Source organism: Phyllostomus discolor, chromosome 2 (assembly GCF_004126475.2).
Source record: "Phyllostomus discolor isolate MPI-MPIP mPhyDis1 chromosome 2, mPhyDis1.pri.v3, whole genome shotgun sequence".
NCBI lineage: Eukaryota > Metazoa > Chordata > Mammalia > Chiroptera > Phyllostomidae > Phyllostomus > Phyllostomus discolor.
Window position 1 is genome coordinate 99,721,492 of NC_040904.2, and position 21,192 is coordinate 99,742,683.

The following is a 21,192-nucleotide window of genomic DNA, read 5'->3' on the forward strand; positions in this document are numbered from 1 at the left end:
AATAAGCATGTCCTTGGATGGTATATATGAGATATATGTATGTCTGTATCTATATATTGACTTGATAAAGCTGGAATTTAGATCCCTTTCTCAAGTCTATGTCAATTTCTTAATTGATTTCAAATTCAGAGGAAAAGGGTGTGATGAACCACACCAACAAACTTGACCAAGTCTAGTCCTACCTCAGTGTCATGAGGATCAAATAAGGTACATTTTTGAATGTGCTTTGTAAACAGTAATGATCTACCCAGATATTTACTCTGTATCTACGGTTTCCCAATTGATCTAAAGTTTTGCACATGCTGAGATGTAGTGCAGGCAGCATCACTCTGATGCCGGCTGACCTATTACAATGCAGTGCCATTGCTGTTAACTGATTTCCTGTCACAGGTAGAGTAGTAAGTAAATAAAGGGCCATATTATCATGGAAACAGTATTGAAGTGGGAATCCAGACACTTGGATTCAAGATTCAGCCATGTGAAATTTTGGAGAAGTCTCTCTGGGCTTAAATGTTTTTATCTCACAAATGAGTGAGTCAATTATAGATCTTTCAAGTTTCTTCTAGCTAACATTCTAGGTAGAGTGCTGATGGAATTTTTCCTAAAGCTGGCAGTGACTGATGTGATGGAACATATCCAAGTCTCACATAGTCCCTGAAAAGTGTGGCCTTCTGTTTGGTTCTATAGACTTAGACAACCCATTAGAGAAGAAAATTTTCTGCTGACACTTGTTCTAAAGAGAACACCCCCAACTGGGAAGATTAGGGCACAGTTTTATCCTCAGGAAAGCAAAGAGATCAGTTACACACAATGGTTTTCTTCTCTTGTGCCCTCAAATTTCTAAGCCTATCTTCACTAAGAAGCTTTCCTATATACTAATCAGAGAAGTGCTGAGTTTTTCCAACTCAGCAAATTTCAAACAACAAAATGCAAAAATTAACTGACCTTAGTTAGCAAAATGACCTCACCTATTTCTTACTGGAGCATGCATCCATAAATCTAAGACTGTGGAAGCAGAAGGAACTCTAGTAGAAAGGGATCTGGTCTAACTCATCGTTTATCCCTTGCATCTAGCACAGACAGTAAATGTTACTATATACTTAATGTACACATTCATGTACTGAGACAATTCGATAAACAGATGAGCAATGATATAATAAGTAATCAGGCAAATACCAACATTATAAGGATTTTAGTTTATAAAAACATAAATGATCATCAATTAAAACTAAAATATGATTACTTTTCCAGAGTACAGAATCAAATTCCAGTAAGACACTTTTAATACAATATGGCACAGTGTTTGATATGGCAAAATACACACAGAGGGCTAGTTAATGTAATAGCACATTCTTTCATGTGTCCTGGGAGAATAAAGGTGATATGTATAGAATTGAAGTGGCTTAAATATTCTTTCTAGAACATTTACCATTACAAGGTAATACAAAATTTGATGCAATAAACTGTATCTTGTAATAAAACTTAATTAATCATTGCTGAATTTATCATTACTATTTTTAAATGTATATATACCTATATAGATACTTCTAATTCACAAGATTCAAATACGGAAAATTTAAAAATCAGATTAAATGTAATTTGACTAAAGCACATATATTTCCAACATCTTTTGTTGATACTTTAAAGTCCCAAACTTTATAAAAAGTTAAAATACTGATGATTTAAAATATTCCTCCCATTGTTTGTTTCTCATGAATATAAAGTGAGTTCAGAAATACAATAAACACCAATTATAGGCACACTGGTCTCTCCATGATTATTGTAAAGTGATCACTGAGTTTAACATTCCTTACCAATAATACAATGTCAACCATTTATGTTAGTAAAAGGATTCTCTTAAAACATCAGTAGCAGACAGAAGTATTGACCAATTTAGTAATGTTTTTGTAGTACTAGCAATAGAAAGGTCCATTTTATTCTAGTTTCTTCTCCTGATGGGAATTAGTATAAAACAATTTTATCCAATTTGTTCACAGCCAAAGGAAGAAATAAGTTCTGCTAAATTCAGATAGTCTCTTCAGGAACCATGGCTTTCTGGTATGATGGTATTAAAAAATGACAAACAAAAACCCTCATTAGAGTAAATAATTTTAATATTAATATTTACAAAATTGAATACTGTCTCTTGTGATAAACTGAGACAGAACAATTCTAGATAAGTCTAGTAGCACCCAAATCAATACTACCCTGTAAATGTCCAATAATGTATAATGTCTGTTGTTAGTGAATTGTTATTCTCTACATCACAGGTGGCAAACACAAGGCCCACAGGCCGAATCTGGCCCTACACATTGTTTTATCCAGCCAGGCACCTGGTTTCTACTCTGTGGCAGCACCAAGCTCTTGCTTAACTGTTAAGTAGTTACATTTACACAGCCCTAAAATTACATTTGGCCCTGTGAAGGCAACTGTGAGGCTGATGTGGCCCCCAGTGAAAATGACACCCCTGCTCTACATCCTTCTTGGTAAATGTGGACCAAGGAGAGAGAAAAAGAATGAAGACATTTACATGTAAAAATATTAAAACATACCCCCTCAATCTAATATCATAGAGGAGCCACTCAAAAAATATGCTAGGCCTCATGCCAATAATATCTTTATATGATGTTGTTATTACGAAGCTGGTTAGGAACTGCTATCACCCCTTAGTGGAAGCACATAAATTTTCCTTATAAAATAATATCAAAGAGAACATACCTTTTCACTGGTTTTATTTCAGGGTACTCTATCCTTATGGCTTTGACCTTCTGAGAGTATGCCTCATTAGGATTCCCTTTCCAGAAGCCCTAGACTCAGATATTAGGCCCCATTTTAGCGAAAGAAATCCCTTAGAATCAGTTTTTCTCCCCCAAGTCAAATGCAAAGGGTGACAAAACTGTCACAAAGAACTTATTAAATGACAGAGTTCCTCCAACTTTGGGTATAGAGTGGAGGATTTAAATAAGGCACATACTTTTCTGAGCACAAATGAAAACAATGCTACCTTTAAAATAATCATGACTATAATGAAAATATAAAATTGGATGCTATTAAATTCATCACATTAATGTTACAGAGTATAGTGCTTAAAATAGATACAGTGAAGGTCAAGTACTTCTATATAAAAGAAATCAGAACTATGTATTGCAGATCATGCTGCCCAAACACCTATATAATAGCTTTTACTGTTGTTAAATGCCCGGCTCACTATTTTGGACTATTATACTGCTGTAATAAAATCTCTATTTTGGATAAGTACATCTTTTAGTTAAATATGAGATATTTCTAAATAAATGCAGCATAATTTTATATACAATATGTTGCCTACAAATGGTCCCTTATTTAGAGTAACTTTTGCCTTAAAAATGCCTTAAAAATTTATTTGCAGGAATTATAGGTTTTCTTTTTTTACATAGTGAACAGGTAAACATTAATCAAGACTGTACCATAAATTCCAGGTTAATAAGGTATTACTTTCTCCCTTTGGAAAGAGCAAGGTTGGTTATAAGAAAATCCTATTATTTGCTGGCCCTTCATTATGGAGGGTTGTGGACAATATCCTAATAGCAGAAACAAAAGAAATTAATGAGAAAGGCTTTCAGATGGTAGTCAGTGGGCCACTTAATTTTAAAACAATTCACTATTAAAGAAATTTCTTTGCTCAGGGATATGCCTGGTGGCTTCTACTTGCCTGCCATTTGTTGCTTTTAAAGACTGCTTTCATTCCCACTCCAGCAGTGACCCCTTTCTGTCTCTTCTTTCATTTAAAACTGATATTCACAATGTTTGGTTGAACTGTGTGTCACACTGCACTAGTGTGAACTGCCTTTAACTTTTATTTACATCAATAGAAAAATTTCTCAAATTTGAGGCACAATTTACAATGCAAGTCTTTTCTTTTAAATTTTGTAACTTAAAGTTCCAAGTATCAAGAATTTTAGAATAAGAGATAATCCTGGAGAAATAAAATATGAATAGTAACCCTCAGGGCTACCTCTTCTACTCAAAATACAGGGAATACCGAGAACTCATTAGCTCAGCCATTCTCTGGCGCCATGAAAGCAAAATTCTGTATTGGCTAATCTTCCTATTTCCTGAAATCCTAGGACTATTTCACAACCAGTTTGGTGACACTGAGAACTGGATTTTAGGAATAAGAATTGCTAAGAATGTGCAACATATTTCAGTCTTAAATATTAGCACTGAATAATTTCATTCCAAACACAGTAATGCTTTGGTTTAGTAGTTTTATACACATAAATTTTGGTCACTAGAATTGCCCAAGATAAAAAAAAAACCCACTTATTTCATTTTGAAAATTAGTAGATTCTATACATCTCAAAAACTACAGAAAGCTTAAGTATAGTTTAAACACAAATATGTAACTTAACAACTAAAGAGATACGACCTATCATTTTATATACATAGTCAGCTATATGATTCGGGCGCTAAATATCTGGTTTCCACCTTCTGGTTTAATTTCTGCAGTCACCAGTTATGAAAAAAGGAAAGGTGGGGGAGGGAAAAACAAGGAAAATCTTAGAAATTACTAGCAGCTCTTATAAAAGGTTAAAAGGTAAAAAGCTCTTGCCAAAGATTAAAAAAAAAAGAAAGATAGAATAGCTATACTGTAGATTTCAGTAAGTCACCAAAGACAGCTGAACACTGATCTTAGGTCTTCAAATGTACATATAGAGAACCACAGGAAACATTTTGTGGAAAGATATTTTATATCTTTCCATAGAAAGGTGTTTTATACTATGGTTTATATCTACATCATAGAGCAAAGGTAGACAGTTTCTGGTTAGATCTACTTATATCTGTAAAAGCTCAAACAGTGTATATTTTTTGTGAGAAGCTAGAAAAAGGTATGTAAAGTCAAACACCTTATTTATATACCAACCCATTTATTTTAGAAACTAACTCTCAGGTTACCCAAGCTGTTAGGTCAAGCTGGTAATGAATTTGGAAGTAAACTGAGGCATTTAAACCAGAAAAATTTGCTCCTAATATTTTACTATGACTACATTATTTATTTTCTATAAAAATATTTTGTGTATTTAAGTCACTAATGAAACATTCTGAGCTTTCCACTTAGACACTACCTAAGTCAACTTTACCTGTCCTAGGTTTGTAATATGTAGGTTGCTGTGGCTCAGATGGAGAAGTAAACAAAGACTTTCTATTACCTCCACTGTAAGATACAATCACCCATGTACTACTTTGCTAGGCAGTAGGAATATACTAGATTAATTCTATACACATAGAAAATTTCTGAAAAGAAAGAATCTTACTACGTTGGAACAAGGGGAAGGGATTTACTCTATAGCAGCGTTTCACAACTGCAGTCATGAAACTCTCATGTTTCATGAATCAACATATAATAAAACAAACGAACCCTGAACTATCCTACAGTGTATTTTCTTCTAAGATAAAAAATAATATATATGACATAAACCTAATACACATACATATTATTGTAAAACAATCTGCTTTGGAGAAATGTACCCATTTATGAATGCCAACAACTGAGAATGGAGATCATTTCCTGTTCTAATGTACCTCTTACCTGCTTATTGCTATATAAGTAACATTTACCAACAAACCATCATGTTATTATAGGTTAATGATCTAAGGATTGTTAGTATGTTCTGTGTATTTTATTTTTTAATATCAACTTGTAATTAGACCATTATTTAATTTTTATTGCATATTAAATTAATAACAATGTAATTTCTAATAGCAAGTCATCTGTGAAACCATTTTTTCTGCTATACTTGAAGGATTAATAATTTTTTGTTTGTCATCAATAATTTTCAAAGAATATTCCATGGTTAAACTGGTTTAGAAAATTGTTCTATTGTGTATAAACATAATGACTGCTGCCCCAAATTTTTACTTGGTTTGTTGTAATGTTTTTCTAGTGTTTCAATACACATAGGCGATGGAGCCATATCTATTAAAATTTTTAAGTCACTTTCCCACTCCTTTAATGTAAGATATAAAGAAGCTTTCCTAACTTATATCTCTTTCCTGTGAAAAGAAATCTGACCGATTTTTCAATCAAAAACTATTATTCTCTTACAATCAACAGACTGATCAGGACTATGGTCTCCCACTAAGTGTAACAGTGATTTGCTAGGCAATTACTTCATGGTTAAGCAAAAAATGAAGTTAAGGTGGCCATGACCTCAGATGTCAGATATACAGCTGTTTACCTAGTTCTGTTGAAGCATATTTCAAAGTGTTCTGCATAGTATGGCAGGCTGTTCTGACATCATTTCTTGAATAAACTTTTAAATCCTAGCTAGGATTTAAGGCACTATAGCAGTCATTGCTGGATTACCTAAGGGTAACAGCAATCATAAAATAAAGGAGCAGAACTGAAAAGTTTTAAGATCACACATAAAGTTATATCCCCTATTTTACTAGTTAGTAGGTCAGAAAGGTTTAGGTCTGTGAGCTTATCTGAATAGCTCTGTAATCTAGATGTATGAGCAATACTTAAAAAAAGGAGGGTTAATCCCATTACTGTGTAGTGTTCAACCTATACCCAAGGACAACTTTGGTAATAATCACAGATTTGATCATTTCTTTCTTCATCGCAACTGTCACAAGTTACAACACTCATGGTTTATCACAGCACTGCTCTTCAGAAGGTTCTTGTCTGCTGTGAGGTTCTCGTCTGCTGTGAGTGAATAATCAGCCAAATCTGAAACTGCCTTCAGAGTTGAATTATATTCAAAGAATCCTAAAATGGAACTGGTCTTATTCCTGCCAATTGGGTAGATAAAGTCTTTTATATCATCTCTGATTCTTTCATGAGCATTCAAAATGATAATAATGTTTCTTTAACTTCGAAGTCTATTTTCTTTTCTAACTACCTTCTCTCAGTCTTTTAGTGTTTCACACCACCCCACACTCCTTTCAACCAAGAAGAACTTTCTGCATTCTGTGAGCAGCAACACCAGCTTCATCCTCCGAGTCAGTGTCACTCTGGGATGTGGAGCTGTGAGAGGTGGAGCTGCAAGGGGAAGAGCAAGCTGGCGAACACAAATAGTGCATCAAGGGGAGGCGGTACTTCCCACAGAAGTCCACAAATTTTATTTGTCTGACACAGCAGTCAAAGTAGACCCCTGGAGAGGAGAAATAAGTATAAGGTAATCATTACAAAGCAAAGAGTCACAGTTTGTTTTTCAACTATTTCTCTACCATTCTGAAAAATAAGTCATATACAATCTTCTCTTTTGTGAATCTTAAGCAGAGCCAGTACATGTTTCTATGGCTGTTTACAGAAACACTAGAAGGTCTTAGGGATGCCAATTTGGCAGCAAAGAGAAAGCCAAGATATTTATCTTAAAGGGAGCTGGTATTAAAAGGACACTTTATTTGGCTTGTTTTCTCTGGGTAATTTGGTGGATAGTGCCTGATAGAGATTACAGGATACCTTGAGTGCCCTTCCTCCATAAGTCAAGCCACTCCTTGGTGTTAGTTACAGTCAAGAAATTTTAAAAACCCCACAGACCTTCAAAATTTGCAGAAAGGAGACGATTTTTTGGTACCCATTCTTATGTATTGAAAAGCAAAATGAAAAAAACAAAAACAAAAAACAAAATGTTACCTCATATTTCCACTGGTTCTAAATCTACAGATTTCAAAACTATTTCACTAATGGTCACATATGATTTTCACACAATTATATATTGTTAGGTAGACTGAAACTAGTATTCAGCTCTTTTCATTCCTAATTTTGATTCTATGGCGATCCTGAACTGTGGCCCATGAGTTAAGTAAAAGCACAGTCAGAGCTGAGAGGAAAGCAGGGGTTGGTACATTCAGGATTCTAGCTGCCTCTTAAGGAAACTGCACGTCTCTAACCAGGCCGGCACGATGGCGGCAGCATAATGGGAATATCCAGGACTCTGGGCCTTATCATCTCTCTAGGGAGGAATCTCAACCTCTCTACCTTACCTACCTTTCTTTTGGCACCAAGTACTCTGTGTGTGTCAGTCACATAAAGGACCAAAACAAAAATATGTGCCCCAAGCAGAGGAGAAATAATAATTTCTATTAATTTTCCCAATACTTTCCCCATTAACTTTTTAATTTAAAAAAAGAAAGTCAAGGTACATTACTTTAAACAATCTAAGAAAGTAGATAAATTCAATAAACTGGTCAATTAGTATTTTTATGACACCCCTCAAAATGTGTTACATTCCTGAAAACAAGTAGAAACAACACAATAAAGTATTGTAGTTACCATAAACTAAAACAGTACAATATTATGTTGTCATTTGTCAGATGTCAGACTATCCAAAGAAAACATCTCACAAAATAGAAAATTACTTTTGTTTAGAGTTCAGTAAGTAATGAGTCTGAGGGGAAAAAATGTCAATGACTCATTTTATATAGTATCTCAAATTTTAAACTATTAATTTTAAATGTATTTTTGTTCCTAAGATAAATAATACATCATTATACTGAAGAATTAACTCAGAAATAACTGAGAGAAGAGAATTCTTGTAGAGCTCCATTTCCAGAAAAGGAGAGATTTAAAGGGAGTAGATACAGACTGCTAAGCCAGAAGGCCGCTGTGAATGCTGACCTTTGCCACGGTTAAAGCCAGCTTAGGAAAGAGCACCAGAGAGAAGCTTAAGCACCTCTGCTTTATTAGCTCAGCACAGCAACCTCTACTTGTAAGAGTGAGTGGCCAGCAAGGGCCCAGAATACTGTCTTGTTTAAACCAAAGTGTCTTTTTTCTCTTTTGACATCTTTTGAGGAGCTTAAACCATTTTCTCCTTTTTAAACCTTACAATGGTTTCAAGACATGATGGGACTTAGAAAAAAATCTGATCATCATTACACATTTCCTTAACACCTACATTTATCCAACAGTAAAAACCTTTCTGCACTCCCAGCAAACTGGATTTTTTTAGAAGTAGTCTTTTATGAGGGAGCCAGAATAAAATTACCCGCTGTCATCACCAACTCCCACCCATAGCTCCTGACAGTGCAGGTCCTTCATAACCTGGTCTCAATGTATCTTTTATAAAGTCTTTTCTCTTATTCCTCCTCTGTGTATTTGAACCTAATTATTACTTATGCAACATTCTGCCCCACTCTGTCTTGTCTCCAATTATATTCTTTCCATCTGAAAAGTTTCTTATTCTCAATCTTACCCTATCAAAATCTAACTCATACTTCAAGAATCATCTCTTTTCCAGATCTGATTAACTATATTCTCCCACTCCTTTGATTTCAATAGTACACTGAATTCCCACTTCACTTTGCCTTATATATATCATTTGTTTAATTCTCTTTAAGTGCTCTAAATTGAAGAAATTCTGAACCATGATTTAAAAGAATATACAATTCCAGGGTACATGCTGAAACAGGCACCCATTCTGCCTATTCTCATATATCTTGAACCACACTCTATAAAGGTACCTGATACTAAGAATGGTGTGTTCCTCAAAAAAATATAAAAGGTAGCCAAATATTTTAGAGATTCCTTTTAAGCAATTAGGACTATTGTGCTTCTTTTCTGTTTCCTCTCATTTTATAAATTTTATGACAGTTCCAAGACAGAGGGAGACTTTCTGGATGTTTTCCTTGTGTATGAATCATAAAGTACTATGAAAGAAAAATAGAAAGAAATCCCGAAAGGGTGAAGTGTCTTCGTTTCCGGTGGAAGGATGAGGGAAACAGAAACAGAGACTAACTGCCTTTCACTGAAAGACAGCAATGGATTAAAAAAAAAACCAAACACTGAGACCATCAACTTTAACAACAGCTAAATGAATGGGAAACAAAGACACTAAATTAACTTACCTCCACACTTTGGGTTTGGGCAATTGCTGGCTAAACTCAAGTATCTAAGAAGATTCCTAGGAAGATCACAGGGAGTGTAGGAAATATTTCGAATTTTAATGGTCCGTGCAGCTAATTCCAGGAGAGTTGGAGGGTCATAGGTTAAATCTCTAACAAAACGAACAACCAACGGATTTCCTCGCAAACTCAATTCTTCCAAATGAATAAGGTTGAGGATCTCTCGAGGCAGGTATGTCACCAAGTTATTGTGAAGACTGAGGGAACGAAGTGAATGCAACCTAGAATGAATGCAGCACAAAAACCAATGGCCGTAAGCAACATTACTACCAAGAAAATTAAGTGAAGAATTTGGTTTCCCTGTAAGAATGAGCAATTAACATTAAGGTCAATGCAAGTACAATTAAAAAGTGCTGAAACTAGATCAGAGTGCAGATTTGTAAATGCCATGAAGAGCTTTTGCCCATGGAATCTCAGAGTGTTTAGAATACTCAGAGTATTTTGATGTACGAGATGAACTATAAATGCTAGATTTAAAGATTTTGGAGGGAGGAATGTTTTCTCATTCAGATAACCAAAAAAGGAAAGATTCCAAATGCAACATGAATCAAGATCCTTCACATTATCTCATTAGGACAGGAATGCTTCATATCAAATATAAAATCAACAAAGTCTCATAAAGCCTGGGAAATCTCTGCCAAATGAATACTCTGTTTTTGATTATAGAACACAGGCTAAACAAATATTGTAAGGAATAAACCAGAGCATTTAAAAGTAACATTAAAAATAAGTAACCTAATTCACAGCAAACCTCAGAACTACAATTCTCAAGTATCATTTACCTTGAGAATACCTAATTTTTTCTACATATAAAACATGTAGGTGAATGGAAAACAATAATTCGTAAGCATGCATTTCTATGTATACATCCACTGCCTGAAACTACTCACTGTGAAAGCTGAGGAGGCACGCTTTGGATTTTGTTGTCACATAATACCAAGTAAGTCAGAGAAGGCAGATTTGCTAATTCTGGTGGGATTTCTTTGATGAAGTTTCCTCCAAGATATAAACACTCTAAACTGCAAAGAAAAATGAACAAAAAGTAAACAAACCAAAGCTAGATAAGATACCCCATTGCCTTTTATTACAATGAACACATTTCATCTATTCATTTAGCAAATGTTTTATTTAGGATTTGCTTTGTGCTATTTAGTCTCTAAAGAAATAATGCAATCTTCAGGAAGCTTATATTATAGGTAAGCAGACAAGACACGCTAATATAGAGACAATACTATCAATATTACCTATTGATTTAATTATTGTTAGTATTTATTTCATTTAATTCCAGCTCTACGACTTACCAGTGTAAGAATTTGGGCCAGGTACTTAATCTCATTATGCTCCAGTTTCCTCTTCTTTAAAATGGAGTATTATTATTATATATCATGTAAAGTACCTAGCCAACAAATATGAACCAGACACATACCATGCGACATTCTAAGAAATATAGTGGAAGACTGAATGCTTGACCTTCAGTAGCTTGCATCCAGAGAAACAAATAATAAATCAATGAATTTATATATTTTGCCAGAAAGCTATAAGTGCTATAAGGAAAGAGAGGTCATCAGTGGTAATGAAAGTCATATTCTAAACAGGGTGATCATAAAAGGTTACCTATAGGAGATGACATTTGCACAGCGATCTGAATGAAATGACTGAGTACAAATCCAAGATGGAAAAATGCTTGTGTTGTGAAAGAGGAACACAGCCAGTGTGGGTAGATCAGAGAGACAGAAACGGGCAGTGCTAGTCATGCAGGTCAGAGAGAGAGTCTAGGAAGACCAGTTCAGAGGATCCTTCAGACCTCTGAATTTTGAATTTTATCAAGTTGGGTGAGCTCTTCACAAGAGTTACCCTTAAAATAGAAATACCCCAATACATTTAAAAGAAATGAGACAGAAAAAGATGTACGAAGCAAATCTCTACCATTTCACTTCTGGACTGCTACATTAGGTTCCAGTCTGCTCTTCCTGCTGGCACGCTTCCCATCAGACTCCTCTCTCACTTCAGCAGCTATTTTCCACACAAAAAGCAAGTCATCCTTCTAGAGCACTGACCTCTTTTTCACTTAAGACTGTTAAATAAAAAAAATGACAACAGCCAACACAACAATAGCCATCTGGTGTGAATGAATCAAACATATCTACTTTTTTTTGGTCAGATTGGTAAAAAATCTATTTTTTAATGTTGCACAATTTTAATAATTAGTTTATGTGTGCCATGAGTTGAAAAAGGTTGAAACTGCTGTTCTAGAGTATAACTCAAGTACGACCATCAGAAGTTCTTTCAGCAAAGACCCAACACAGTTAAGTCTGTCTTTCATCTCTAACATTTTTACTGCCCAAGGCCCACTCCTGAGTAATAAATAACTTGGCTGGGCATCAAATTCTACACTGACATTTACTTTTCCTTAGCACTAGGAAGCTACTGATTCATCATCTTATTTCAGCCAGTATTACTATTGCTCCTTTGTAGATAATCTGTTTTTTATTATTATTAGGAGCTTTTAGGGTCTATTTTCTTTCTTTAACCTTATTGTTCTGAAGTTTCATCACGTGTCAAGATACCAGTTTAAGGCACTCCTTTTAACTGTGGAAAAATCTCAGCTACTGTTATTTCAAACATTGCCTTTTCTGCATATTCTCTAGTCTCTTTTCTAGGATTCCTAGTGAACAGCAGTGGAACTTTAGGATCAATTCTCCATGTCTCTTAACATTTTTCATACTTTCCATTTTTCTTTTTGTGTTACAATCTATCATTCAGCCTACTGAGGTCATAAGTACATTTTTTTCATTTCTAGGAATTCTAATTGGGGTTTTCATAATTATCCATTTTTTGAACTTATTTAATTGATGAAATACCCTCCTTTACCTTTCTGAAGTTAGGAAACATACTTATTTTAAAGTCCTTTATAGATTGCCTTATTATATGTATTTTCTGTGTATAGTTTCTTCCTTTGTTGAATTTTTTTATCTGTACTTCAAAATCTTGCCTTCATTGATATGTGGTGATTCAAAAGCCAAACTGAATTTGAAGTTTTGGCATTTAAAAAATATATTAAAGATATTCCTTTTCTATTTCTGATTTTGTAAATGTTTTAGATTTATAAGGCTTAGTAAAAGCAGACAACTTTAATTCCAATGTTACTTTTTTGTCTTTCAAACACTGCCTTGTATAAAAAAAAATCAAATGTCTGGCCCTGACCAGGTGGATCAGTCAGTTGGAGCGTCATCCTGTGCACCAAAAGGTTGTGGGTTCAATTCCCACTCAGGGCACATACCTAGGTTGATGGTACAGTCCCCAATTGGGGTCTGTACAGGCGGTGACCAATCAATATTTATCCTTCACACCCTCTTTCTTTCTCTCCCTTCCTCTCTCTCTAAAATCAATAAAAAATATATGTCCAAGATGAGGATTTAAAAAATCAATTGTATACAAGACTGAATTCTCCTATATGTAAATGTCTTAGCAGTGGTGAAAAAACTTCCTAGGATTTCCTTTTGTTAGGATTTTTTGATCCTAACAAAATAGTGTAGGTGAATGCTAAGTTCTTCAGATTTCCTTTTGTTAGGATTTTTTGATCCTAACAAAATAGTGTAGGTGAATGCTAAGTTCTTCAGAAATCTCTATTTTTCAATGGTGAGAGCTACTAGAATAGAATAGAACAGAACAGAATATCTGGAGCTCCCAAAACAGAACCTACCCTGGAAAAAGAGAAGCCTATCTGGAAAAAAAAAAACTAGCAAACTTGGAAGTCCTTTTTATACAGAATTCAACAGTTAGGTAACAACTTGCATTACTGAAGGAGAGAAGAAAAGGGAAAGAGAGTCTGAGAGAAAATTTAAATATTGTGTTTTCTATTTGTTTAAGTCAAGAACCTTAAGTCATTTCACCAGAGAAACTAGTATCTGGTGGTCAGTTACTACTTAGTATCTTTCTTTCAATACTTTGGAGTGAGTGGGGAGGAATACAGACAAAGGATGCCAAGCCTTGGTAGTTACTGTGACTTGGCAGAGAAGGAACTGATGTTCTAAAATATAACCAAACCCATAATTTTGACATATCAATTCTCTTTTGCAATTGATAGGTATCATTAATCAGATTACACAACTAGCATATTAAATTTACACTTTCAGGCTTACTTCTCACTTTGAAACACAAATAATTCCCAAAGTTCTAGGGACTTGAAGCCTTTAAATGATTTGTGGAAATTAAATTTCTTAAGTATACTCTATTCTTCCCAAACATGCTTTTATGTAGGGTGAAACTATTGTTGACTTTAAAGCAAAACTTTAGTATTTAAAAGTTCTTGGGTTTGTCGGCATTGCACCCCTCTTCATCAGGTTTAGAACAATTGTATTCTTTCAGTGTGACAAATTTTGTAGAATTCTTCTTTTCCCTTTCTGTTTATCATTAAGAGACCAATCTTAGTTTTATTTCCTGAAAAGTATTCCACTTCTCTGAATCCTTAGGGATACTGAAGTGGGTGGCTTTTCTCTAGCAAAGGCCAATGACCCACTGAAAAAAATACACTAAGGGTCCCTTAATGCCAATCAACTTTTATGATAGATACATGATATCTATAAGAACCATACATTTATGGATAAAGAAAGTAATTTTCTTGAGAGAGCATCTCCATATTGAATCATTTTCAAATACCACCATTCACCACAGGCTTTAAAGAACATTGTATGTTCAAAAATAGAAACACAGATGGAGCAATCATCTCTTGATACTTGTCCAAATCTAAGGCAATAAAAGAAGTCTGAGAAAAGAACTTGAGAGCCACAGAAAAACTCAGTATGTGACTCTAAATGGGATGAAAAGTTTTTATTTAAACTTGAACACATTCTATTTATCATCTGATCCAATCACTTCTTTCATAAGATATCAATTTGTTTACTGCACACTAGCTTCAAAATATCCCAGAGCATGAATATTTATTTAGCTTTTGCTTTTGACACAGTCCTCTAACCTTCAATTTCTAAAACCACATCAAGCACAGTGAGAGAAGGGTCATGAACAGAAAAAGGAAAGAATTACTTGAACAGAAAATATTGTGAGAAATGGTAGCAAATGAAACTCACTTGTGCTCAAAACTACCTTCCAAATGTCTAGACTCCTGGATACCAAACAGTCCTGAAGCTTTCATTTTTTAAAATAACCATTGAGTAGTACGTTATTAAGAGTCTAAGCTAATTGAGAGGAATAAGATAAGAGGTCATAGAAAACAGGTCAAATACTAATTACACCTACTTTTTCAACATTATGAAAACAAAAGTTTCTCCATATATTACCAAACAGGTATTACATCTACTTGTTGACGAATAACCCCCTACTTTGATGTTAAGTATCTACATCCACAACCTCAAGGCTCTCACTAAGACTAATTTACTCCAAGGGAATGAAGTTAATCATAAAAATAAATTTTCAGCGCCTACTTATTCATTATACCTCATTAAAAAAAAGATTTTGTCACTAGGGAAAAAGATTAACAAAGTACAGAAAACATACAGGAAGACACTCTGCTAATCTGAAGGGGTTAATTACACCAATTTAGCCTATTGTATGTATGTGTTATTCCTTCCTGAGTGAAGACTGGAAAGAAAGGAAACCTTTACATGGATTATATACTCAGCAAAAAAAATTTTTAAATTGCAGTTAAAGAGGGAAGGTATCTTCCTAACATCCAGAAACACCTGATGTGGTTTATACAACAACATGGCATAGTAGACAATGTACATCAGGGTTACATATGAGGTCTAGGGAGTCCCATTCTAAGAGAAGATGGTATTATAGGAAAGCCACCTGGGGTTTAAGTGACTGATCACCATCTCTACATTTTCAAAACTTTAATGCACTGTTTTAGTGAGTTGGAAGCAGCCTTTACAGACTAATCACATTTATCTCAACTGTCACTATCTGGCCTCAAGCAAGTCATCAATAACTAAATCTCAGTTTCCCCATCTGTAAAAAGAAGAGGGTAAATGAGGCCACTGCTTAGGCTGTTTCTATTTCTAAGTGTAAATTTCTATTACATGACCCTCTAAGCCTACACTCAACGACTTTATATTTGGAGCATGACCTAAATCTTTATGACTCTTATCAATAAAGAGAAATGGCGCATACAACGAAAAATGACATAAAAAGATTCCCACACAGTAATTAGCCCAGAAAAACAGTTATCAGCCCAGAAAAGCAGCTCAAGCAGGTAGTGGCTTTGACCAATCCCCCTGATCATATATGCTAGAGAAGAAAAGTCAGAAGAATTGGGTTCTAGCCCTGCTCTGTCAGTGTGGAAAATTCATGGGTTTGGAGTCAGAGATCCCAGAGCTCAAAAACAATTATGCCACTCACTTTGTGCTTTTATGACCTAATGTCTCAAAGCTTCAGTTTCTTCTCATCTCACAGGGTTATGGTGAGTTAAACAGCATATTTAAAGCACCTATAATAGGGTCCACCTTGCTGTAAGTAAGCAATAAAGGGAATTTTTGTCTACCCTTTTCCTTACATGATGAAAATAATACCTGCCCTGGGTATTTCTTAGTATACTGAGAAAACTCAAATGAGAAGGTTGGAATTATGTAACACCAAAGTCAGAACAAACCAAGGCTTGTCAATTTTGCATCTAAATTTTTCTTAAACCCTTCTATTTATCTCTCCTAGCATCACCGTGCTACAAGCTACCATCAATCTAATTTCACAATAGCCTCCTTCTAACCAGCCCTCAAAATCTCATCTGTCCACCTTCTCTCCACTCCACTCTTACATAGCTCAACAAGAGAGAGGTGCTTAAAACTCCCTGTGTACTTAACATAAAAACGAAACTTTATTAGGGCCTTTAAGATCTGGCATGGCCTGAAATCTGGTCCAAATACATTTGCCACTTTCCCTCTTGGCTACTTAGTCACTATGCTCTACTACAATGTCCTCCCTTCAAAACTTTGACCTTCAGTCCTTCTTGCCTCTGGGCTTTCATCTGTGTTGTTCCTTTTACTTTGACTAATCCTACCCCACCCTCTCCTAGTTAATTCTTACAAAAACTCAATTCAAATGTTACTTGCTCAAGAACCAAACTAAGACAGTCCCTTCTGTTATTTCATTTCAAGGCACTCTGTATGTCTTCCTAGAACTTATAACTATAAATGAGGTTTAATGTCTCTCATACTGTGTTAGTTTCAAGAGAGCAGGATCATGTTCACACTGTATCCCCAGCACCTGATACATGGTAGGTATTACACAAATATCTGCTGATATGTGGAGTAAATGAAGAGACATCTCCAAATGCCTCATTTAGCAGATTAGGAGGCTGTAGTCAGAGCATGTTAAGTGACTTGCCTAAGGCTGGGACATCAAGAGTTCTTATTCTCAGGCCAATGTTCTTTTCACTATAATTGTGTTCCCAACCCCTAGGCCATGGACCAGCACCTGCCCAAGGCCTGTTAGGAACCAGACCACTGGTGAAGCTCTCCTGAGCTCTGCCTCCTGTCCTTGGAAAAACCAGTCCCTGGTACCAAAAAGGTTGGGGACCACTGCTATAATTAACTCTGAGGTCCCTCTCAGCTCTAACATTCTGTTATCTCAGAAAATTCAATAAAGGCTGTGAAAATTAAATTTTACAGACAATACTTTTTTCACTTTGTACAATACACTTGCTCTTGCTCTATTTTTCACTCTCCTGCACAGGACATTTAGGGGACTTTTGCTACCTGTGTCTCTGCTTCTTCCTTCCATTTAATTCAATGTACATTAACCAAATAATCTAGTAGGTGAGGCAGACCTGTAAATAAGGAATTATAATCACTATGATAAATGCAATGGTGACACGAGGAAGTACAGTATAAGTAATAATTTAGGAGTTGCCCAGGAAGCAGTAATGAAAGAAAACAGATGACCCTCAAGATTGATTTTTAAAGATGAATAGGAATTTGCCAGGAACAGGCAGCATTACAGGCAAAAGGAAAACAATATGTACAGAGGCACGGCATCCACTCAACACATAATTAGTGAGAGCCCATATGTGCTGGCAAAAAGCATGGCTTACTGAATTCCACAAATGCAGTAGTTCCCTTTTATTTGCAGTTTTGTTTTCCCCAGTTTCACTTACCTGTGGTCAACTGTGGTCTGAAAATATTAAATGGAAAATTCCAGAAGTAAACAATTCATACGTTTTGAATTAAACACCGTTCTGAATAGTGTGATGAAACCCTAGTGGCCATCCCAGTTATCAGATCAACTGTCATAGCATCTCAATGCTTATCAGGTTCAAGTAACATTTATTTTACTGAATGATGGCCCCAAAGTGCAAGAGTAGTGATGCTGGCAATTTGGGTACGTCAGAGAAGCTGTAAAGTGCTTCCTCTAAGGGAAAAAGTAAAAGTCTCTACTTGAAAAGGAAAGAAAAAAATCATATGCTGGGATTGCTAATATCTAAGGTAAGGACGAATCTTCTTTGCACAGAGGAAATACAACATACCAGGGCGGTCACACACACTATCTTATTAGATTCCCTGAGCTGGCCGGGTAGTATTCAATGCCAAAAAGTTAAAGGGAAAGCCCGTAAGGAGATAGTTATAAGCCAACTAAACGGTGCTAAGGCCAGGCCTGGCGCCCAGGGGCTCTCTCCTCTCAGGCGGGGACCCGCTCACCTCTGCAAGTTCTCGATCTCAGCCGGGATGGCCTGCAGCTGGTTGCCGCCCAGGCTGAGGGTCTGCAGTGCACGAAGCTCCAGCACCGACGGGGGCACCACTTGAAAGCAGTTCCCGCTGAGGTTGAGCACTTGAAGGCTTCGAGAGAGAGGCGACTGGGCCAGACCCTTGGGAAGCGCCCCGGGCCCACCGAGCCGGTTGTTCTTAGCCAGTAGCGTGCGTAGGCCGTGCAAAGCGAGCAGCTCCGGCCCCAACGCGGTCAACGCGTTGCCGCTCACGTCCAGCAGCTGGAGATGCGAGAAGCCCCTGCCGAGAGCCCGCGGCAGCGATACCAGGCGGTTGTACGGCAGCAGCAGCCGCAGTAGCGCCTCCCGCGCGCCGCGCCGCTCTTCGCCCCTTGACTCCAGCTCCGACTCCAGCGTCTCGGGGGACACGCTGAGGCGGGACAAGTTCAGCTCGGCCTCCCCTGCCGTAGTCACTGCGGCTCCGGAATCCTGCATCCCTTCCACGACAGGACGCGCGTCCCGGCGAGCCAGACCGCGCTGTGCGCGAACCACAGGCCGGGAGCTCCGCGGCGGCCCGGAACCTAAACCGAGTGTGGTATCGGAATTGGCGAAGCCCTCTAGGGGCCCTTGCTGAGTCACGCGACGCTGGGCGGTGAAATCGGGGCGGGGCTCTGGGGCGGGGCTCGGTCTCACGTGGTGCGCGGCAGGGAATTGCGGCGCTGGGCGGGGCAGAAGCCTGGTGGCTGCGGTGATTTTGTCTGGGTCTGGTGTGGTCTGTCAGGCTTGGACAGCTGCGGTTTATATAGCCCCTGCCTGGTGACGTGTCCCCGTAGTCCAAGGCCACCTGGGTAGATAGACGGAGGGTTGTTTAGTTGTCGGGCATTTACAATTCTCTTGCGTCATGGTGCACTGCCCTATCGGCGTAGGGCCTCTTTGTGTGCAGGATTCAGTGAGACGGCAGTAATTCATCCGGTTAGAGCAAATCCCAGGAATTTACAAAGCCGTTTTAATCAAAGCCACCTGGTAGTGGCTCAAAAATAGGCATATAGGTCGACAGAACAGAAGAGAGAGACCAGAAATCAACCGACGCCTTTATGTTCAGTTGATATTTGACAAAGCAGGCAAGACCATACAATGGAGTAAAAACAGTCTTTTTAATAAATTGTGTTGGGCAGTTGGACTGGTATATGCAAAAAAATGAAACTAGATTTATTGGGGAGGCCTGCTTACTCATAAGAGATGAATTCAGGTGACAGACAACACTTATAATGGAAATGAGATAGCAAGTTTATTAAATACACTTGAGCATGAAGCTGCAATCTGGCACCCAGTTCATCTGAGTGTCCTGACTATTGATTGAGATTTTAGTGATTTTATGCTCGGAGCCAGCCTCTAGTTTCCACCTCCTCCCATCTCCAGACCCTGGGAGTAATATACAGTTTCAAAGGCTTTCTTTTCCAGTAGTGGAAAGGATACCTAGAAAATTTAAAGTTCTCCCCTTCTGAGTTATCATGGTTGTTTTTGATTGTGCGTGTGTGACTTTCTGGATACCTGGTGATCTTATCTGATTAGGCTCAGGACTGCTAAATTAATTAGTGAGATGTCTCCCTCTTCTCTCCCTTGGTTTGCTATGTATTCCGCCTAACACAGAGCACCAATTTCCACCGTACACAAGAATAAACTCAAAATAGATAAAAGACTTTAAGTCATGAAACCACAAAAATCATAGAAGAAAACATAGGCAGTAACATCTCACATGTCTCAGGTACCAATACTTTTGCAGATATATCTCCTACAGCAAGGGAAACAAAGGAAAAAAATAAACAGATGGGACTAGGTCAAACTGAAAAGTTTCTGCACAGCAAAAGAAAACGTCAACAAAATGAAAAGGAAATTTACTGTATGGGAGAACATTTGCCAGTGATACATCTGATAAGGGGTTAATTTCCAAAATATATAAATTACTTATATAACTCAACACTAGGAAGACAGTCCAATTAAAGATGGGCAAAAGACCTGAATAGACACCTCCAAAGGGGACATACAGATGACTGATAGACATGAAACAATGCTCGACATGACTAATCATAAAGAGAAATGTAAATTAAAACTACAATGAAGTATCACCTCACACCTGCCAGAATGCCTGCCATCAATAAACAACAAATGCCAGTAAAGATGTGGAGAAAAGGGTACCCTAGTGCACCATTTATGGAAATGCAGATTGGAGCAGCCACTGTGTAAAACAGCATGGAGTTTCCTAAAAAAATTATAAATGGAACTGTCTTTTGATCCAGGGATCCCGCTTCTGGGAATACACCCTAAGAATCCTGGAACACCAATCGGTAAGAATATATGCACTCCTATGTTCATAGCAGTGTTATTTATAATAGCCAAGATCTGGAAACAGGCCAAGTGCCCATCAGTAGATAAATGGATAAGAAAGCTGTGGTACGTGCAATACTACGTAGCTATAAAAAAGAAGGAACTCTTACTTTTTGAGACAGCATGGATGGAGCTGGAGATTATTATGCTAAGCGAAATAAGCCTGTCAGAGAAAGACAAATACCATATAATCTCACATATATATATATAGAATCTGGTAAGAAAAACTGATAAACAAAATAGGACCAGAGACATGGATACATGGA

At 36.9% G+C, this 21,192-nt stretch overlaps 1 protein-coding gene across 1 annotated transcript; it reads right to left on the bottom strand.

Moving 5' to 3' along the window:
- Positions 1-1,253: 1,253 nt before the first annotated feature.
- LRRC58 (leucine rich repeat containing 58) lies at positions 1,254-19,311 on the bottom strand. Its single transcript, XM_028504681.2, has 4 exons — positions 18,537-19,311; positions 10,779-10,907; positions 9,832-10,109; positions 1,254-7,136 (listed from the first exon to the last, which is right to left on the bottom strand). The coding sequence occupies exons 1-4, from the start codon at positions 19,034-19,036 to the stop codon at positions 6,928-6,930; spliced, it is 1,116 nt and encodes a 371-aa protein (XP_028360482.1). The 5' UTR covers positions 19,037-19,311; the 3' UTR covers positions 1,254-6,927.
- Positions 19,312-21,192: the final 1,881 nt, after the last annotated feature.